Source organism: Falco cherrug, chromosome 5 (genome assembly GCF_023634085.1).
Source record: "Falco cherrug isolate bFalChe1 chromosome 5, bFalChe1.pri, whole genome shotgun sequence".
Classification (NCBI taxonomy): domain Eukaryota; kingdom Metazoa; phylum Chordata; class Aves; order Falconiformes; family Falconidae; genus Falco; species Falco cherrug.
Window position 1 is genome coordinate 44,568,894 of NC_073701.1, and position 20,337 is coordinate 44,589,230.

The window sequence follows — 20,337 nt, forward strand, 5'->3', positions numbered from 1 at the left end:
GTCTGGTGAAAAAGTTGAACTCTGCATCAAGCTTCAACCATGTTACGAAGGCTACTTTGAGGGACAATACCAGTTACTAACCACTGAAAGCACTGTCTGTTGGAAAAATGTAGTTTTAATAGATATTCTTCATCTTACATAAGAGCACAATAAATACACAACATTCTATAGAAATTTCAGATGACACAAGAAGAGGTGAAAGAGGGAGAATACCAATAGACTACATATCCATACCCCTGAATTGCATGACAAAACACTCCCTACTGCAACCACTACAAGCTGTCATTTATACACTTCAGGCTGGCCTTGCCAAAAGCTTTTAAGCTTTTTTTTTTTGTGTGTGTGAGTGAGAGGGCTTGGGGAAAGAATGATAACAGGGACACAAGAAATTAAGGGAAGCAATCAGATGGGTTCCCAGAAAAGATGCTGGACTCCCAAACACAACGCATACGCAAAAACCAAGGATGAGTAAGAAGTTTTTTAATCACTTCCCTCCAATAAAAAAAAGCTTTGTTGCTATGTAAGCAAACCAGTTGCTCAAGCAAGTAGCTTAATAAGGCTTGTAGAGAAAACCAGTGGTATGAGCCGCTACCTGTAAGTGGTTAACCAAAGAGCCAGTTTGTGTATCAACTGATGTAACAGTGGTATTTCCTGTTAATGGAGGGTAGGAATTAAATAAGTTAGAAAACTGTGTAGTGTAACATCTGATGACACTCAGCAAAGTTATGCAGATACTCGTAATTAGTGCTGTCACTTGCTCTCAACCTCCTACTTTATTACAGTTATTTCCATGAAAATGCATGTCAATACATTACTAAAATTATGGTTACAATGGCTACATCAGAGAGTTGTTTCTAGAAGTCACTTCAAATGCATTTTCATACTAAATTGGCCAGGTAAGATCACCCACATAACACAAGTTCATTAAAAAAGTCAAAAGCAAAAAAAATCTTGTGAATTCCACCTCTTTACTGTTTAATCTGTCAGACTGCTGAAGACAAATTGTCAATTCTTGTTTAACTTTTTTAAATACGATTGTCACATTAGAGAAATGAAAACACAGCAAAATAAACTGTACAAAGGCAAAGTAGAATAACAAAAAATATTTTACTAAAACATAAGATTTACAGGAGATTTTCCAGACAAGCCATACAAAATGGTCACAAGCTTTTTCTTGGAGGGATTTTTCTACACTTGACAGCAGAATCACAATATTATTAGTGAAGGTGATGGATGTTTAATGTTCCCATTTTTTGTTCAAACAATGAAGCTTGTCCATCTACAGCGCCTAAGTTAGACTGGGCTAGAGGGTATATTCTAAAGTATAACTGGTTAGCTGCTTTTACCAATGCAATTAGCATCACCATAAAAAGGGAGGAGGAGCCCACAAAATTAAAACAAAAAGCCCCACAGCTAACCCTGCCTACCTTCACTCACAGTGCTTATACTTAAACCATGATGGGAAAAATGATTAAAAGCAGAGATGTGCTGCTGCTTTCAAACAATTTCACAACAATCCAGATGATACTTCTAGCCTCTGCTCATGCGGTACAATAGTGAATTAGGACAAGACACAGATTTGCTAATGTGCATTTAATCACCAAAGGACTGAAGATGTCTGGGCTTTTATTCTGTAATGTTTCTAAAACTGTGTCCATTAAATGCAAACAAAAAAGGAAGAGGTCTTGGCAGAACAGGAGAAGTGATGCACACTTGATGTTCAAAGCGCATTTAAATATTATTCATGGCATATAGCCTAGTCCATGCTCTGGCTGGAAAGAAAAAGAAACATATTTAAGAAAAGATGCATTTTTCAGGCTTTAATAAAGTAATTTTAAACACTTTTTTTTAAAGATCACTTGTATATCACTGCTGCAAGTACACAAAATATACTAGTTCCGAGATTTTAAATGCAATTTTGAAGGCCAGCAGCTGTCAGCTTTTGTATATTACAGAAATGGCCTGACTACAGTGGATCCAAAAGTGAAGAGGCGTAACGAAGCAATTCTTTCGGTTCACTGCGGCCTGCAACAGAAGCTAGTACAGAAGAGATGTACTTTCTGAAACCAGATAATCTGTTCTTTAAGCTACAGAGGAAAAGCAGTGGTGTATACTTGTATTTTACCACAACTCCAAATTAGACACGCTTGCAATTTAGCAACATGAAAATCCATGATAAAACAGACAGACCTTTTCTTCTAGCAAGCCTCACAGACTTGAAAATAGACCACTGCAGGCACATTCAGAGTACTTGGACTATGACTGTATGCAGTAATTGTTTCTGCAAGTTGCAGACATAAGACAAAGAGGTCAGGATTTACATCCCCCACCAACAAGTAATCAGCAACTTCCTAGAACTAGGGGGGAAAAAGAAAAAAGTGTAAGACATCACCTGTTTCTATGGCTTGGGCTTCATTGGTCTTCCATTGCTCAGCTACATCATTTGCTAGTGGATCATCTGGATTGGGAGCGCTTAACAAAGCCTGGATTGATAGCAGAACTGTACGAATCTGCAAAGCTGGGGACCATTTATCTGAAGAGACATTTATAACTGTATGAAACACCGTATTCACCATAATCTATAGAAACAGCAAGTTTTCATCACCTAGATTAAAGAATACACACGGTATTTTTTAAACAAATTAAACCTATTTTTCAGGTCATTTTATACATTTCTGTACTTAGTAAAATCTAAAGAAAGAAAACAAGATAGTACTTACCTTTCAAAATATCTAAACATATTCTTCCCAGCTTGTCTACATTAGGATGATAAATTTTGGTCATGAAACGTACTTTAGGAGCTGCCATTGGATATTCTTCTGGAAGGAATAGTTCAAGTTTAAATGTCCCACCCTCAAAGGGGGAATCCTGTGGACCTGCAATGACTACGTGAAAATAACGTGCGTTGCTTTCATCTGGCTCCGCTTTTATCCCAGGGACTGGCTCTGCCAGCAAGCGCTGGGTTTCCTAGAAGAAGAAGAGGCAGCAATGTTAACAAACACAACCCATTCAAAATAAACACAACCTATACAAACTATTTTAAAAACAACATTATGAGCTATTTGCCTACATCCACAGAAACAGTGTTAGACAAACATGTTAAAGAACATCAACAGAAAGGAGATGAGGATGTGGTAAACTGGTACACATCTTTCAGATCTCTCAACTGCTGTAATAGTGTGCTTCTATAGCACAAGATAATAGATAACAATTAAATTGTTCTCAAATCTCTTAACTTTTGATTAAACTACTACCAAGCTGTTATTTTTTTCAATATACTTAAGAGCAATTTAAAGAATACCACAATGAAAATACCAAAAGCATTTCCCATGCTACCTTAAATAGAGAATCCCCTAAGTGAAAAGCCAAAAGGGTTAATCACTCACAGAAAGCGTTCAAGGTTTACTTTAACAAGAGTGAACCAGTTTATTAAGATGAACATTTGTACTGGAATCAGATCCAACTTCAGAGATTTTAAAGTACTATGCTGCAACACTAAAAGTGTTTTTAAGGATGTTTTATATATTTACACATATGTATGTATAAATAGCTTTGGTGTGAGCACTTTCAGCCTACATATAACCTCTGGTGTGGGCATTTCCAGCCTACAAATAGCCACGTTTCAAGTTTACCCTAAAAAACAGCAGGAGACAGGCAAGTTGTTCTGTAAGCAGCAAAATTAGAGAAGCCTGGTTTCCTACAGGTATTTGTATTCTTCGTTGCTCAATTCTTCTGCCTACAGCACCGATCCTACTTCAGGTACCATGCTGTGACCATAGCTAAGAGCTGCCCATGTTCTGACCATCCATCATCCCACCAATGCACTGAACAGACACACCGACCAAGTCCTGTACATCTTTCCCCCTCCTCTGCCACCAGCCTTCACAAGTCTTACCAGGCACCATTCTGCTCATTCTTACTAAAAAAAAAAAAAAAAAAAAGACTCAAGGCCAAAAGTGACAAAAGGACATTAGACAGGGACAAGAAGTCCCGCCGAAGCCTCATTTCCTCGGGTAATTTTAGCCCCATTTCCTGCTTTTCCTCTAGCTTGTTATTACTATGTACAGTTAATTTTTTCACCACTATCTGTATCTACTGATGAAAAATTGAGACTTGTAGGTGCATTCATTTATTATTCTAGTTTTGTAGCATTTATTCTGTGTGTCTACAATAGCACCAATACAAGCACAAAATAGACAGATTACCACTGCTTGGCTTAATACATTCTTCAAACATAACTGGATTGTTACAGTACTGGCATTTTGTAAAAATTAATTTACACAGCACTTAAGTGATATGGCTGTCTTGATGCAGTTAATAACACGTCACCTTAGCAAAAAAATAATCAAATATATAATATAAAAAGTGATGTCACAGTAATTAATGCCAAAATCCAGTCATTCATCTCAAAATTGCCAAGGTCCTACAGACCATAATATTGAAGTTGTTACTATACACATACACAAGCATAAAAATCAATTTATCTGGTCTAATTCCCTGTTGTGACTACATACTGCCTACTTAATATGCATAGGCATTAGCTGCCAGTGCCACTTACACACCTTACTAGAAGGCCATCCAAGATCCTTAGAGCTGTCTACACTTCTGCGAGTATATTTTAAATTATACACATAAACGTGTAATGTACTCGGACTCTGTATTCTGCTGGCTATTTACTTGTACAGTAATTCTGTAGAAAAGTTATAACGAATGCTTACTGACTTTCATACCACTGAACTAAAGCATTAAGAAATGACAGATTATCCCTGTAAATGCATAAAACATTCTCCATTTCTTTCAGCAAGTTTTCAGTGTGAGTGCTGCTGCAGGTAAATGGGACAATTTGGGTGTCTGCCTACAAAGGACCACATACTTACTATATAGCTTGACAGTTTTGGCAGAGGAAACAGTGTCTTATGCCAAACACAAACTAATACAAGGACCCAAGGTGACATTGGAAAAAGAACAAACTTAATGAAAAGATCCAATTTTTAAATTTGTTCACAGCTGCTACCCCTTGGACTTTGCCAGATACATGCTTGTAGGCAAATCATGGTTTTGGTTCTTATGGGCATGCTAAAATTTAAAGACTTTTTTTTCTCCCCCTTTTTAAATATTAAGGGTAACGCATTTTAATAGCTGGGCTGATCTCAGCAGCCCCTAGCCCCCACGCAGTCACGCTAGTCCCCAGACTGCCTCCCTAGTTATGTCAGTATGCTGACTGTAACCATATTGGGCAGCCAATCCTGGCTTAAAATAACCCAGAATCAGCAGTTCTCTGGCAGCAGCATCAGCACTTCTACCTGCTAGCATAACTGAGCGAGCAGTGCCTGGCTGCAACCTGCACATTCTGCCACTAAAAACCAGTTGTCAACAAACAATGAGAGAGCCCATGTATGAGAAAACCAATTATTTTAATCAAGGTACCACATAATACTGAAGGAGCTACACCATTGCTAATATGTCATCACATTCAGATAGCCCTTTATGCCTCTATGTTATGTGGATACAGTTATCTTGCGGTAAAACACCACAGAAGAGGTGAGTGCAAAGAAAAGCATTCATGCTTCATGCAGCTACACTAGTAGCGCTAAGACCCATACAGGCGCGCTGTGGAACATTAATATTAGATGAAAAACACTTTAAGAAAGCACACTTCACTGCTTGCACTGTGCATGGAGCTCCACCACTATCGGGATAATTCAAGCTGTTTTCAAACAGAAGTGAGAAATACTTGCAAGAAATCTGTGAGGGAATTTGTTGACACTCATCTTTCACACTCGCCAGGCTCTGATGCAGCCATCATGCCAAGAGCACAAGCAACAGCCTAAACTCCTCTGACACACAAAATGACAGGTCGTGATTCCTGTGAACATACATCACTACTGTTTTACGCAAAAGCTGAGAAGCATCTTCAGTTTAGAAACAGCATCTTTTTAAAACAGTATAACAGAAACACTTGTTAGTCTATGAAAAACACAAGAAAGGTGCCATTTATTAAAAAGAATGTGAAATGTCTGTACTTAAATCCATCAATACCACTGCTAAAATCAGACGGTAAATAAGGCTTTTGCACTTCAATTATGAAGAACTCCAAAATATCTTCAATATATTTGGGGGAAACCATAGAAGAAGAACAGAAAGGGAAAAATTTATCAAAAAATTCCATTTTAAGGTCTAAGCATATAAAATGCTTCAACATACAAGTAGGTCCAGCTCTAAAGTGATATCAGGGACTTGAGTTCCACATTTTGGAGTACAGTGGCCAGTTAAAGACATGCTGATACCAAAATCAATTTGATTTGCCATAAGACTTGGAGAAATAAATCATATTCGAGAGAAACAGTTGTCAGTAAACAGGGAAACACTATGCACCAGGTCTGGAAATCAAACTGCTTAAAGACTTTCTTTTTGTAAAATAAAAAAAACCCACCCTGTAAATTACCCATAAGAGTCACAAGATGTGGACTCAACCTACAAACAAGGAAATGGTTTAACAACATGTTGATCTTATTTTGTAATTTTATACTACTTTCCCCAGAGGATGGTTACCGAATGAAAAAGTCTCTCAAACACATTAAAATAAACAAACAAATAAATCACTTCTAATTAAACTTCTAACTTCCCACCTTTTTTTAACTAATCAGGAAGATCAAGCATATGCAATATTTCACTTTCCAGCACCTTTTTAAGCAAAATCTTTCTAACAGCCTTTTGGCTGAGGAAGTGAATTTTGTGCAAGCTGTTACTTCCTGCTTTGCCCCTAAAACTGCCTTTGAAACCTTTGTCCAATTTGAACGTTTCTGTGCACTTTGTAAGCTGTCAGTGACTAAGACAGAAACCAAGCTCAATGTTTCTGAAGAGAAAGACGTGAAGAACTTTGATATTACATGCTCTTCAGCCAGTTTATTCTAACGAAGTATGTACTATTCTTGCCTGGCAAAAACCCCTGTCAATAAGGACAGAAAGAGCTGGAACATCCAAATATTAACATACTAAAGAGGGAAAAGGACAAATTCACCAAGAACTAGGTTTTGCAGTTTTGCTGTTCACAATAGATGTTCTTACAATAGAGCAGTTAACGTTCTCTTCATGGAAATACAAATTTCCATCAAGTAAGTGTTCCAGAACAGTACTTTATAGTGTTTCTTATTAGCTCTGCTCTAGCATACTGAAGTTTCACAGAAGAGATATCAGGACATATTTTGAGCTCTAAAGCATTTAATGAAGTATCGCATGCTGCTGTAAGCAGTTACTTCTATCTGTCATACTCTGCTATGTTTTTAGATTGAGATCTCCTCTCACTCCTGCTTTTACTCCACTTCTTCCAATTCCAAGAGTATGTTGTCATTTCCGTTGGCCAGCAGAAAATAAACCCAAAATGAAGATACATGTCAGTCAGTACTTCAGAAAAAAACAAAACAAAAAAAAACCCAACACACCAAGCCACAACACTGTCATTCACAACTGGTTATGCCCCCCCCACAATTTTATCTTTCTTATTTTTAATTAAGTGATTAAAAAACACTGAAGTGCTGAAGGTGTTTTGACAAAATAAGAAAAGCTTTGCTTTCGCAACACAGGTGGCCTGAAGTAGAGTGACAGATGATATGGATCGGACAGATGGTGCAGCTGACATTCTGCATAGCTATTCTTCTATGAAGACATTAAATTGAAAACTAATTGTACCCAAGGGGGAAAAAACCCTCAACCTGTTTTTACAGTAACCTGTGAGGACAAGAAGCCTCAGGAAGGGAGTGCACTCTGACCTGTAGAAGAGACCAACAGAGCAAGAGGTGGGGATGAGGGGTTTTCAGCTTGCAAAGACTGAGAAGCCACGTAAACACAAGAGATCAGTTTGCACAGGGATGTTTCATTCTTTGAATTTTTGCTTGGTTATCTGCTTTCAGCAGAAGGAAAAAAAGTTACTGAAAAGCAGACATAACCACCAGGATTCTCCTGGTTCATACACCCAGAATAACACAAAAGTCCTTCTTTAAAGGAGTGAATTGAACAACCCAGAAGATTCTTCCATACACACATGCACAAAAATCAATTGTTAGAGCACACAGGAATATGAACAAGCATACAAAGGAATCCATTAGAAATATACTATTTTAATCACTTCCAGTCTTGCAGAAGTGTTCATAAGAGCCTCAAGCTGCCAAGGCCTCAGTCAAAACAACCAAAAAAGATTTCTGTATGCTATGTTTTTGGAAAACAAAAAGCTAATTCAGAAGTTTTATTTGCTATCAACAGACTAGTGCAGGATCAAACAGTGGCATATTGACAAATAACCACAATCAGAAAACTCATGTATACAAGTATTTGCAAAAAAAAAAAAAAAATACCCAAAAACCCAAATGTTATTTCTTACATAGCAGAGCTGAACTGAAATCTCTAAAGCTTCACCTGCCTGACAGAGACCAATCCAGTAGTGAAGAAATCGTTGCATGGGATTAGAAATTTTTAAAGCTTTTTCACTGCTTTTTAGAAAGGAGTACTGTATTCTTTGTTTGGGAAAATAATTGCAATTCCATTCCCTGTACTATGGCAGTAGCTAATCACAACAAATTTCACACTGCCTGCCAAGGGATGTGAGAAGAAAAGAGTTAAGAACAGATCAATATCTAGCACCCACAAATTACAAGAACTTTAAGGCTACTGTATGAAGCCCACTAGAATTTAAGAGAAAAGCTTGCCTGCAAAGTCAGCACAAACTAGCTCAAAGAAGAAATCCATACTCCATGTCTCCAGGCAAATTTGCTTTGCTTAGTAATTCAGCTGTCTGCATGCTCAATTTCCTGACACTCGTTTTCTTATTTCATATTCAATATTACTACTATACAGTTACCTTCACTAAGTAAAAAATTCTGCATATTAATCCACACATTCAATATAGTAGTCTTTAGTGAGGTGTTACAATTGAAGGAATATACCTTCTGACATAACCTAACATGGTCTTCTGCTCCACACAGTCCTTTAATACCAGCTGTGAAATCACTTGGTGAAATTCATAAAATCTATTAGAACAAAAGGAGCTTAGAGAAATCCCAACACCTTACAAAACCTGAACATTATAAGCTGATAAATGAGCAGACACAGAGAAAAGGAAGAAAAAAAAAAGCTGTGCTGCCTTTCCACTTCAGCCTATTGTGCACCTTCACTTTTGCGTGTATAGCTGTTTCTCAGCCTCATGTTGAGATAGCATGGAGCTGATCTGGAAGGAGAAGAAAAAAAAAAAAAAAAGTCATACAAGAAAGAAGAGTCCCTGATGCAGCTCACCACATGTCCACGCAAACAGCTGTGCCAAGAAGGGTGCAAACACATGCTGTCAGAAGGATGGGAGAACAGACTGCTCCTTTTGGTGAAGGGGCCAGTTTAAAGAGCTGAGACTGCAACATCAATCACAGCAAGATACTAGCATAACAGATTACTGTTCTGTAACCAACCTAAAAAGGAAACACAGACTACCTCCTCATTCCAAAGGAAGAAGCTTAACTACCAACAGCACTAATTTCAGTAACTGCTAAATTAAAGTCTTCATCCCTCCACAAACGTCTTAGACTCTGTGTATCTTCTTACATGTTATAGTTATCTAGCAACCTTTTATAGTACTGCAACTACAGAAAAGCATCCTTGTGACAAGCAGCTTTATGCTAGTACCTTAAAGAGATAACATCATTAAGACTTACAAAGGTCAACATAGCTGCAATAAAATTATTCTGAAACTTCGTAACAGAAACCATTAATACGGCCTCTTACACAAAGAGAAAATATTGCAGGTCTTAGAGCTGTTAAATATTTAAAATGGCACAATACCGCATCTTTATGCAAAGTCTCAGGGGAATGACCCTTCCCTTGTATTTTCAGCAGCAGATTTACTAGCACAATTCTTATGCGGTAGTCAAGTAATTTACCTTCAGCATCACCCAAGATGGAGGTTACATCCCTACAACTTCATCAGTTCAAGGCAAGGTACAAGGCCTCTCTAATCTACTTCAGACAGTGAAAAAGCATAGGCAATATCCACCTTTACCTGTACGTTCAACTAACCCAAGATGGTTTTATTCTGAACAGATCAGGGAAGACAGGTGACGGATAAGTATGTCTTAGTAAAACTTAATCTGCAACAAATCACAGCTCAGAGCTCTACTCCCAGTGCTTATTGCTGCTCCCTTGGCAGAAGTCACCACCAGAAAGTAAACCTTGTCAGTATTCCCAATTCAACTCAAGGGAAGCATACTGGGCTCTTTTAACCAGATCTTTAAACCAAAAAATGTTGACTGACAGCATACAAACTCTGCTGTCATCTAGCAGAGGACAGTAACTTTGAATAGAAATGGATGAACACTTGGCGCCGGCTGCAGGTAAAAGCATCTTCCAACAGTAAGATTAAATGAAATCTGCACATCTCTTGATAGTTTTCTTCCATAGGTACTACAAGCAAGGGTCTCCAAACAGCTGACTATAAAGCAAATTTCTTTGATAGTCTTGGCCATTTATAATAGGAACAACAGGATGCAACGCTGCATGAATAGTCCCAAGACAGCCTAAAAGAAAGTTATTGGTAAAATGAAAGAAGCACCCAGACTGAAAGAAATACACATCAGCTTGCCTCACTGCTTTGGGACATAAAACTTTTATTTGGTTTAGCGTAACTACTTAATCATCTAGGCATATGTACAGGGTGCAGGTATCAAGGCGTTGGCAGCAGGGGGGCTCCGGGCTGACCTCTGTGGGAAGGGGCCAGGGGCTGTGCTGTGCCAGACACAGCCAGCTCCAACAGACATGACACAGCGCACAGCTGAGCCCATCAGCCACACTGGTGGCACACCTGGGAAAACAGGATAGAAGGCATCCCACAGAGAGAACAGTGAGGGGGAAGAAAAAAAAAAAACCAAATGTGAGCAAAACTAGTCTGAACACCAAGCTCAGAGGAGGATGAGGAGGTGCTTCAGACACTGGAACAGAGATTCCCTGTAGCTCATGGAGGACCAGAACAGAGCAGACGTCCACACTGCAACCCATGGAGAGGACCATGCTGGAGCACAGGAGAAGCACAAGGAGGAGGAGAGAACAGCAGACAGGAGCTGCTGGGGAACTAAGCAAACACTTCCATTCTCCTGGAACCATCAGGGGCAGGGGAGGTAGAGGAGTCAGGAGTGGAAGGACTGCAGTTGAGTGTGGAAAAAGGAGGCAAAGGTGTTGTTTTAACTCCATCTTTGTTTCTTACCACCCAACTCTTTTACTTGGCAATAAACTAATTTTCCCCAAGCCAAGCCTGTTTTGCCCGTGATGACAATCAGTAAATGATCTCCCCATCTTTCTCTTGGACTATAAGCTTTTTCATCTTTTTTCTCCTGCTGCCTGGTTGAGGTGGGGAGTGACTGGGTGGGCAGCTGGCCAGTGTCAACCCACTACAGCATGAATCACAATGTACTTTTTAATCTGAAATGTTTGAACTGTTGTATCCAGAAGCACTTTTAGTGAGGATGTGGTAGACAGCTTCAGACTCCACAGATGATATTGCAAATTAGAGGTTTTTCAAAAAGGTAACAGAACTAAAATCAAAGCCACTAGCTCCATTTTTTGCTATAGCTGTAATGATAACACTTATCACTGGAGGGTACCACACGCACCAATTTATGTGGGAGAATATATGATGAGGAAAGTGATCTCTTTCAGTTTAACTCATTGCTTCTCAGCTTCTTCAGTATTTGCTTCCTAGGAGAGATCAGACATCTGCTGCCAAGTCCTCCAGCAGTTGAAAAGTCACTACCAATAGCAAAAAGTGAAAAGCTTTAAAAAAAAGTACACCTAAGTTGCACTGATTTTTTTAGTCATTGAGAGTTGAAGTCCTTTACCTTATGCTTCACTGGCTTTAGCTATTGAGCTTACAATTGAGTCAAACTGCTTTTCTCCCCACCATTTCAGCCTGATTCTCAGTCCTCCTTGATCAACTTCACTCACATCTGTAACTACCTCCACCTTTTCCTTTCCTCACAAATTGCAGGGTTTGCCCGAATGAGAAGCCCAAACTTCTCAGCAGCAGCGCTAATTTATACAGTCCCCATTCCAGGCAACCCTTCTATCAGCCCAAGTGTTTGCAAAGTCAAACAACAAATGAGGTCACAGAACTGATTTGGCTTAAGAAATAACCTTTACTGCAGAGTTCTGAACCAAATCAGTCCCCCAGTGCAAGCTTACCACAGCAGCACAAAAACTTTTGTGCCAGCACAACCCAGGCTAAATCTGTTTATATAGTAAGGCTACTCATCATGAACCCAGGGTAATCACCTTGAGAACTTCTGGTTAATCTAACTTAACTAGGTGGTAACTCTTCCACCTTGTGCTGGCTCTCTGAAAAAAACACAGAAGTACACCACCAACTTTAGCATTTCAATTCAGACTACATACGACATACATTTGTTTCATATTTTTATGCCAATTGCAGGAAACCCTTGCCAGCTACCAGTGCCATTATCGTCCAACTACATCTAATAGTTCAGGTTAATTTTGAGGTACGAAGTAGAAACTGAAGGTTTTAGTGGCATAGGGCAAAACTTAAAGCAGCATACTGGCACACCGACAAGTTAATAATTACTTGCCAAACGGCAATTCTTTCCTTTTCTGTCAGAGTGGGATAAGGGGGAAGATCACAGTTATCTCCTTCGCCAAGAAATGGCAAGTGACACATGAGAAGGTAAACCACATGCATGTTTCTGCTTTGATTTTTATTGGGGGGGGCAGTAGGGGAAAGTGAAATGTATCAGTCAAAACTGCCTTTTACATATACGGATAAAGCTGCCTCAGAAAACCACAAAGACTTAATTCAAACACCTTTTATAACAGTACATAACATTTTGGCACAAGTTCTTCTAGGGTCTATCAATTCATTAGCTACAATTATGTAAAGAACTGGCTATAACCAGCATTACTCAAAATGAACTGGTTACCTAACCAGAAATCATAGCCAAGAGAGATTTAAGAATGTTTAGATTGAATGTGTGTCACTGTAAAACAACTACATTGAAGGAAGTCTTCTGAAAATAACATCTACCTTTTAGGGAAGAAAAAAAAAAAAAAGAATTAGCAATAAAGCCCATTAAACTGTAAGGCAGAGGTCAAACATCATAAATAGAAGGCTGCACTTGTGGTTTCCAGTAGCTGGCCTCCACATTAATTCTTCTCTTCCTTGCCATATATTCCCCAGGTGTCAGCATCCCACACGCCTCTGCTTCCTGCACTCATTACTAGGCTAACATCTCTGTACACTAATGCTTCCATCACCCTGCGGGTTCCCAGACCCTACCACCAGCCTCCACCGCCAGCCCCAACTGTAACTACACTACCACCTCAAAAAAAAAAACCCAAACAAAAAAGCAAGAAAATGTTCTGAGTGTCAACATATCAAAGGCAACAGCTGTAAAAAAGAACAGTGGTACAGTAGATTTAGAAACCATTAACTAGTACTCAAATCTATGAACAATTGTCCAGCAGCTTGAAACCACAGCTCTGCTAAGCAAGCACCACGAACTCCAGATTGCTCACAACCTTCCCTCATGCATTTCTGGTTCTCCAGTTCCTATCACCACACAATTTTAACCATTGCACAGTCACTTACAGGGAGATGAAGACAAACTTACTCCAGGTAACAACCTTCCCAGAAAAAAAAAAAAATCCAGAATCTACCCACTCTTGGAACAAGACCTTATTGCCAAGCAATAGTAACATGAAGAGGGGCATTTTTAAGGTCAGCACCATTCTCCCCTGAAAACAACCACCTCCTCAAATTTTCCAGAGCAGATTACATGATTTTAGAACTGTGAAGCTGAGATCCTATGCAAATTCCTAGAGGATTATCTATGTACTAACACAGATCAAGCTTTTCATGGTGTATCTCCAGCTATAGCAAAGTAAGGCACAACTAAATTCACTAAGCTAACAGCGAACCCATTCCTGCAGATATACTGATGGAGCACAATCGCATTAATATACAGTGCAGAGTCAACTATCAAAGTGTGGTTAAAGCAAACAGTAATTCATACAGAGCTTCTGTCAAATGCCATCTGTACTGGGCTTGCGTGGCAAGGTTTTGGTAGCAGGGAGAGCTACAGAGGTGGATTCTGTGAGAAGCTGCTAGAAGCTTCCCCCAACAGAGGGTATGCCAGTCAGCTCCAAGATGGACCCACTGCTGGCCAAGGCTGAGCCTATCAGTAATGTTGGTAGTGCCTCTGTGATAACGTATTTAAGAAAGGAGGGGCAGGAGTGTGAAAATGCAAGAGAAACAACGCTGCAGACACCAAGGTCAGTGAAGAAGGAGGGGGAGCAGGTGCTCCAGGCACCAGAACAGAGATTCTTCACCCCTGCACCCTGCGGTGAAGACCATGGTGAGGCAGGCTGACCCCCTGCAGCCCATGGAGCTCCACAGCAGAGCAGAAATCCACCTGCAGCCCGTGGAGGACCCCACGCTGGAGCAGGTAGATGTGCCCAAAGGAGGCTGTGACCCCATGGGGACCCTATGCTGGAGTAGGCTCCTGGCAGGACCCTGTGGACCCACAGAGAGAGAGAAGCCCACACTGGAGCACCTTTGCTGGCAGGGCTTGTGACCCCCCATGACGGAGCAGTCTGCTCCTGAAGGACTGCACCCTGTGGAAGGGACCCATGCTGGAGCAGGTTGTGAAGGACTGCAGCCTGTGGGAAGGGCTCCCCTTGGAGAAGTTTGTGGAGGCCTGCCTCCCTTGGGAGGGACCCCACAACAGAGCAAGGAAAGAGTGTGAGGAGTCCTCCCCCCGGGGAGGGAGTGGCAGAGACATGTCATGAACTGAGCACAACCCCCATTCCCTGCGCCCCTGCCCCTCAGTGGGGGAGGATGTAGAGAATTTGGGAGTAAAGTTAAGCCCAGGAAGAAGGGAGAGGTGGAGGGAAAGTGTGTTAAGATTTAGTTTTCATTTTCTCATTAGCCTACTCTGTTTTGATTGGTGATAAATTAAACTAATTTCCTCAAGTAGAGTCTGTTTTGCCCATGATGGTAATGGGTGCGTGATTTCTCCCTGTCCTTGTTTCAACCCACAAGCCAAGCCTTTCATTGCATTTTCTCTCCTCTGTCCAGCTGAGTGATAGAGCAGCTTTGGTGGGCACCTGGCATCCATCCAGGTACCCAACCCACCATATCATCTATGGCAAAATTTGCCACTTGCTTCTCACTATTAACTCACCAGTCACATATAACTATGAAAATACGTTTTTGTTTTGTACTATTACACAAAACCAATTTTGAGGTACACTGAAAGCCATGTAAACATAAGACAAGCACAGTATTAAAAAAACCTGCATGCAAAACAATAGAAAACCATTAGCATCGGTAGTTAGAAAGCTTGGTGTACTATAGATTTGTACCTCAAAGTTGCTCCAGTGTTATACAAAGAGGTGGTCCAAACAAGGCTTTTGCCTTTAGTTGGATTATCTAGTTTTTTCCTCGGTTTTTCTTCTCTAGTGTCTGCTGAAAGCTTCTTTAAGGAAAAGGATGTGAAAAGTTATCAGTGTCCTCTTTAATATCTTTTATTAGGAATCCATGTCTTCCTTTCAAAACTGGTACCTTAGTCTGACTTGAAAGTTTTCCTATCCTCTGAGCCTGAACCACCTTCTCAGCTTTCCCCCGACACCTCCACAAAGGTTGCATCCCGCCAAACTTCGGGCTTCCAATACCTGCCTCTACACCCCTCCCACTACCAGAGCCAGCCTATGCTATACTGGTCACCTGGCAAGAAGATTCAATGTGGGTTGCAAAGTAGTGTTATGTCTTATATTCCTACCTTCCTACATTTGTTGGGGAGGCAGGGGAAGGTGGTTTTAAGAAGAATGATACAAAACACCCTCTGAAAATTCCTCAAGTTTTCACCCTCCTGTCAAACTTGACGTTATCCACAAGATTCAAACAGCATACAAGGGGCAAAAACACATTACAAAGACCAAATATACAGTTCCTCTGCAAATGCCAAGGAACAGCACTGTCCAGAAGTAATGTTTTTATGCCTAACCACCATCCAAACAAATGCAAAATACCACTAAAAGATGCTAAGCTTACCTTCAGCCTTTTTAATTTTTTCTATCCAGGAAACAAAAAAAAACATCAAAGAAATCAAGAAGTAATGGCAACTTAAATTTTCAGGTGGAGACAGATGTCCACACCCCAAAAGCCCATAGCTTCCAAGACAAAATGACAAACTTCAAGTTGGCTACCAGTAACACTGTTCAAGAACTTCTAGAAGTTTCAGAAGTTGCAGACTAAATGCCTGATTTATATTTTAAGAAACATATAAAGCTGTTCATACTGACCTCTAATATAGAATGCTGTTGGTGCCCATCACCACACACACCATGAGAATCTTCATAAAACCTCTGAGAAATTTTACATTTTCAGGTAGCATTTTATAACTCAGCAATCCAAATGTCACCCAGATCCTCGAAAAATACTGCAAGCTAGCAGCAATATGGAAACAGCTTCTCACAGTAAACACCAAGAAATTAGTATCTCATACAACACCACAATACCATGCAGGGGAGGAAATCAAAGACTCAGTAATTTAATGCCGATAAATTCATCAACTAAAAAAGTTTGAAGGAGTCTCAGATACTGCTTCAGATGGTTGCTTCATGATATGAGCAGCTGCAGTGGTTGCAACAGAAGCACTACTAACAACTGGCTACACAGTCAAAACAGACCTGGACATCAAATCATGAATAATGAGATCACTGCAGTAGTGAAAACAGCAGGGAAAAAAAACCATTTGAAAAGATGACAGGAGGCAGTATTGCCCATCCCATTCAGATATACTGACTGCACTTGACACAGCAATGAGGTGGACTGAATGTCAGCCAAAAAAAAAAAAAAAAAAATCAGATGCAATTCAATTCCTTACTTGACTGGAGCTACGTGACTTTGCAACACTGGAGAGAATTGGTGTAATACATGCTTGAATGTAAAAGTCGCTGGGCTTCTTTATTGTGTATATTGCAAAGGCTCACATTTTAATACAGGATTAATATTAAGAAAAAATTTTACAGCATCAAAAATGCACACCTATGTAAATGTGCCATAGCATATTTTTATTTTATCTTACATGAACGGATTTTCTTGTCAAGGTGATTCTCAGAGGACTCCTAGCTTTGGACTACTGAAGAAAATAAAAATACCTCTTCTCTATTCACAAGATAGATTTTCCAATTCTGACTATATCTTTAAAGATTCAAAACTATGTCATCATTTTCTACTCAACATTTGTGAAGTGCTAACACCAAGTTGTAACACTAAAGCAAGTAATCTCTTGAGCTTACAGATCTTTCCCATACACACACTCAGTCCGTGATCCTAAGTAACCTGAGGACAGCAAACTGGGACTAATTCTGTATCTTCTGTAACAATTGCTTTGCAACATCTATACTAACACCTTTAAATTGAATTTGGGGGAAGTATTAGAAATATAAATAGAGTGCTCTGCTGAGACAAGGAAAACTACTGCTCTCCTACTGGGCCAGATGACAGCCTCCACATAGCAAAGCAGCAAGCTGAGGAGTACAGGGCTGCTAGTCAACCTGAGAGCCAGGCCATCTGCCAGCAGTCGGTCAAAATGAGGAATGCCAGCTGTATTTCGAGCAGCTAGCTAGATTCTATACTTCATTACAGTCCAAATATGCACTCGTATCCCAAATCAGCCATCAGCGGTCTCCCTCGGATGACAACACAAAGGGTGCATGTGGATCAAAGGGAGGAGGTCTTTTCCTAACACTAACCCAAACCATTTATTTATCATCAAATTTATTACTGTGCATAAAGAAAATCAGTTCACCTTGTTATTGGAGTTATTTCACCTTTCTACAGCTCTTTCCTTCCCAATCTCTCTCACTTCCATTTCCTTTCCTTGTTTTTCATTCTCACTAAGCAGAGTTCACTCCTTCCCCTCCCTCTAAGGCAACTAGCAATAGGAAATTTAACTCCAACATCAAGATTAGCAGGATAGAAAAGGTCAAAACAATTCTCACTCAAGACTCCTGAGGACTCAAGCAGGCATATTTCTAGGTCTGCACCTCTGCAGCTGCAGTATTTCAAAATATGACTTTGCACATTTTTGAGTCTGTAGTAAATAGTCAGATTCAAGTCCTAGACTGTATGCACATCTGGCAACCTAATGTATGTATAGCACAGGAGCTAAAGAATTGGTCATCTAATGTGACCCACCCAAGATTTAAAAGCTCTGCATTGGCTGCAGAGAACTTATAATGCACACATGGAAATACACAACCCACTGTACAGACCACCTTGTAACACGTAATAATCCTGAAAGTACTGAAGAGGATACTCTGGAGGAAACATGAAGTTTCTAGGTCTCTGTTCTGCTGGCATCCACCTCCCCTCTCCAGGAGGAGAAGAAACATTCCCATGCCATCACACATCTTTGAAGCAAGTCGTAAATTGCTCCACGTTTTCTTTTAGGAAACACAAAAACCCCAAAAGCACCAAGAAGGAAACATATGCACCAGCTTACAAGCGGGTGTGCTTCTTGGTTGTATTTAGGGGAATTGTCAAGAGCTATTAAAAAATTTAATACGGACATCAGCCTCATGACTGAGCTCTTACCACAACTCTGATTAATACCAGTTCCACTGTATTATGAATCAGTGATCCCTCTCACACCTGAAATACATTCAGCTTTGCATGCTGTGCACTAAGGCAGCTGGATAAGCGTCAAACTCATTTTGTAAGATTTGTCTTTTTTATTTTCACTGCTTACAAATCTGAGCAGTAATCATAGTTTAGTCTATTTCACACCAGATAAATGCTACTCCAGCCTTATTTTTAACTCATCTCCTCTATCACCTGTTAGATAGCTTGACTTTTTAGTATATGAAAAAATAAAACTGTATTTTCCTCTATTTAACATGTTCTCCACTCAGGTGTTTTACAATGGTTGCCAACATCATGTGCTCAACCAAGAGAGCTTCACAGTGTTAGAAATTATTTGTGACATTTGTACAGTTCAACAAGTAGCAACGGTGCTGTTATTTCCTATGAGGGCTAGCGAACCTCACTGGAATCACTTCGTAACTCTTGTAAAGGGAGCAATCATCAATTTGAGGGCTTCAACTCACAACACTGCAAATGGAGTGGGAAGGAGTAGCCCAGCACAAACATCCACGACTAAACCATCTTTTGATAGCTTGCAATGCAGCTAGCTGTGTATCTCTGTGAAGTGACTCCAAACCATTCAAGTCCTAAGGGTCAGCTGAAAATACCCCGAAGAAGAGAGCCCTTAAAAAGCTTTTGAGCTTAAACGAAAGTCCAAGCGAGACAGTGAACCGCCAACAGGAAGACGCTAACACCGTAAGGGCCGACAGCTCAGAGCACACGTAGTAGTAACCAGGCTGGCTTCGCGTGTGCCGGCACGGATGCCCCCGACGTGCAGCTCAAGCCCCGGTTTAACCACTCGCTGAGTTTCGCCCCTCCTCGTACCGGAGCGGGAGCCCAGCACCGCGCCGCCGCCGCGCTCCCCCGGCCCCGAGCCGGCGAGGAGCCGCGCAGCCGGGGAAAGAGCCAGGGGGGCGCGTCCGGTGCCCTCCAAGCTCCGGGCCGCGGAAAGGGCGCGCAGGCACCCAGCAGACGGCAGCAGGGCAGGCCGTGAGGCGCTGCCGCCGCCTGGGCGGCCACCGTGGAAGGCGCGGGCCCACTGCCGCTCGCCGCCCCCGGCCCGTCAGGAGGGCCCAGCCGCTCCCCACCGCCCGCACACACCCAGGAGCCCCCGCCGGCGGCCACACAGCCAGCGGCGCAGGGACCAGGACCGGAACCGGCGCGGCCCCAACCCCTAGTCGCTCCCGCGGCGGACGGGCTCAGCGGCGGGTCCCCCCCCGCCCGGCTGGGGAAGGAGGAGGCCCGGGAGGGCCCTGCCCCCGCGCGGCCCTGCTCCCGGGCACCGGAAGCGGTGCGCGGCCCGGCCCGGCCCAGCCCAGCCCAGCCCAGCCCTACCCTGCCCTGACCCGCCGCGCGGGGCCGGGCCCGGCCCAGCCACCCCTCAGGCGCCCCGCAGAGCGCGGCGGGGCAGGCGGGGGTACCTTGATGATCCTGCGGGGCAGCCCGGCCATCTTGTCTCGTCGGGGTGTAGGCTCGCGGGCTCGCCTCCGCTTGGGGCTCGCGCACAGCCGGAAGTAGTCCGCCCCGCGCTTCCGGTGGCGCCACCCTCGGCGCGGGACGCTGGGCAATGTAGGCCGCGCCCGCCCGGACGGCCGCGAACTCCGCTGAGGGGCGCTCCGGGGGTGAGGCGGCCCCCTCGGCTGAAAGGG

At 41.8% G+C, this 20,337-nt stretch overlaps 1 protein-coding gene across 1 annotated transcript; it reads right to left on the reverse strand.

The window, feature by feature from the left end:
• Window positions 1–1,088: 1,088 nt before the first annotated feature.
• Window positions 1,089–20,265, reverse strand: UBE2N (ubiquitin conjugating enzyme E2 N). Its single transcript, XM_055711307.1, has 4 exons — window positions 20,110–20,265; window positions 2,721–2,967; window positions 2,393–2,533; window positions 1,089–1,772 (listed from the first exon to the last, which is right to left on the reverse strand). The coding sequence occupies exons 1-4, from the start codon at window positions 20,137–20,139 to the stop codon at window positions 1,732–1,734; spliced, it is 459 nt and encodes a 152-aa protein (XP_055567282.1). The 5' UTR covers window positions 20,140–20,265; the 3' UTR covers window positions 1,089–1,731.
• Window positions 20,266–20,337: the final 72 nt, after the last annotated feature.

Excerpts from the sequence above, each read along its gene's own strand:
- UBE2N (XM_055711307.1), bottom strand. The coding sequence starts at position 20,139 with ATGGCCGGGCTGCCCCGCAGGATCATCAAG. Across the intron at positions 2,534-2,720 it reads ATGTTTAGATATTTTGAAAG|ATAAATGGTCCCCAGCTTTG; the intron begins GTAAGTACTATC and ends ATGTCTCTTCAG. Across the intron at positions 1,773-2,392 it reads AGCCCAAGCCATAGAAACAG|CCAGAGCATGGACTAGGCTA; the intron begins GTGATGTCTTAC and ends TTTTCTTTCCAG.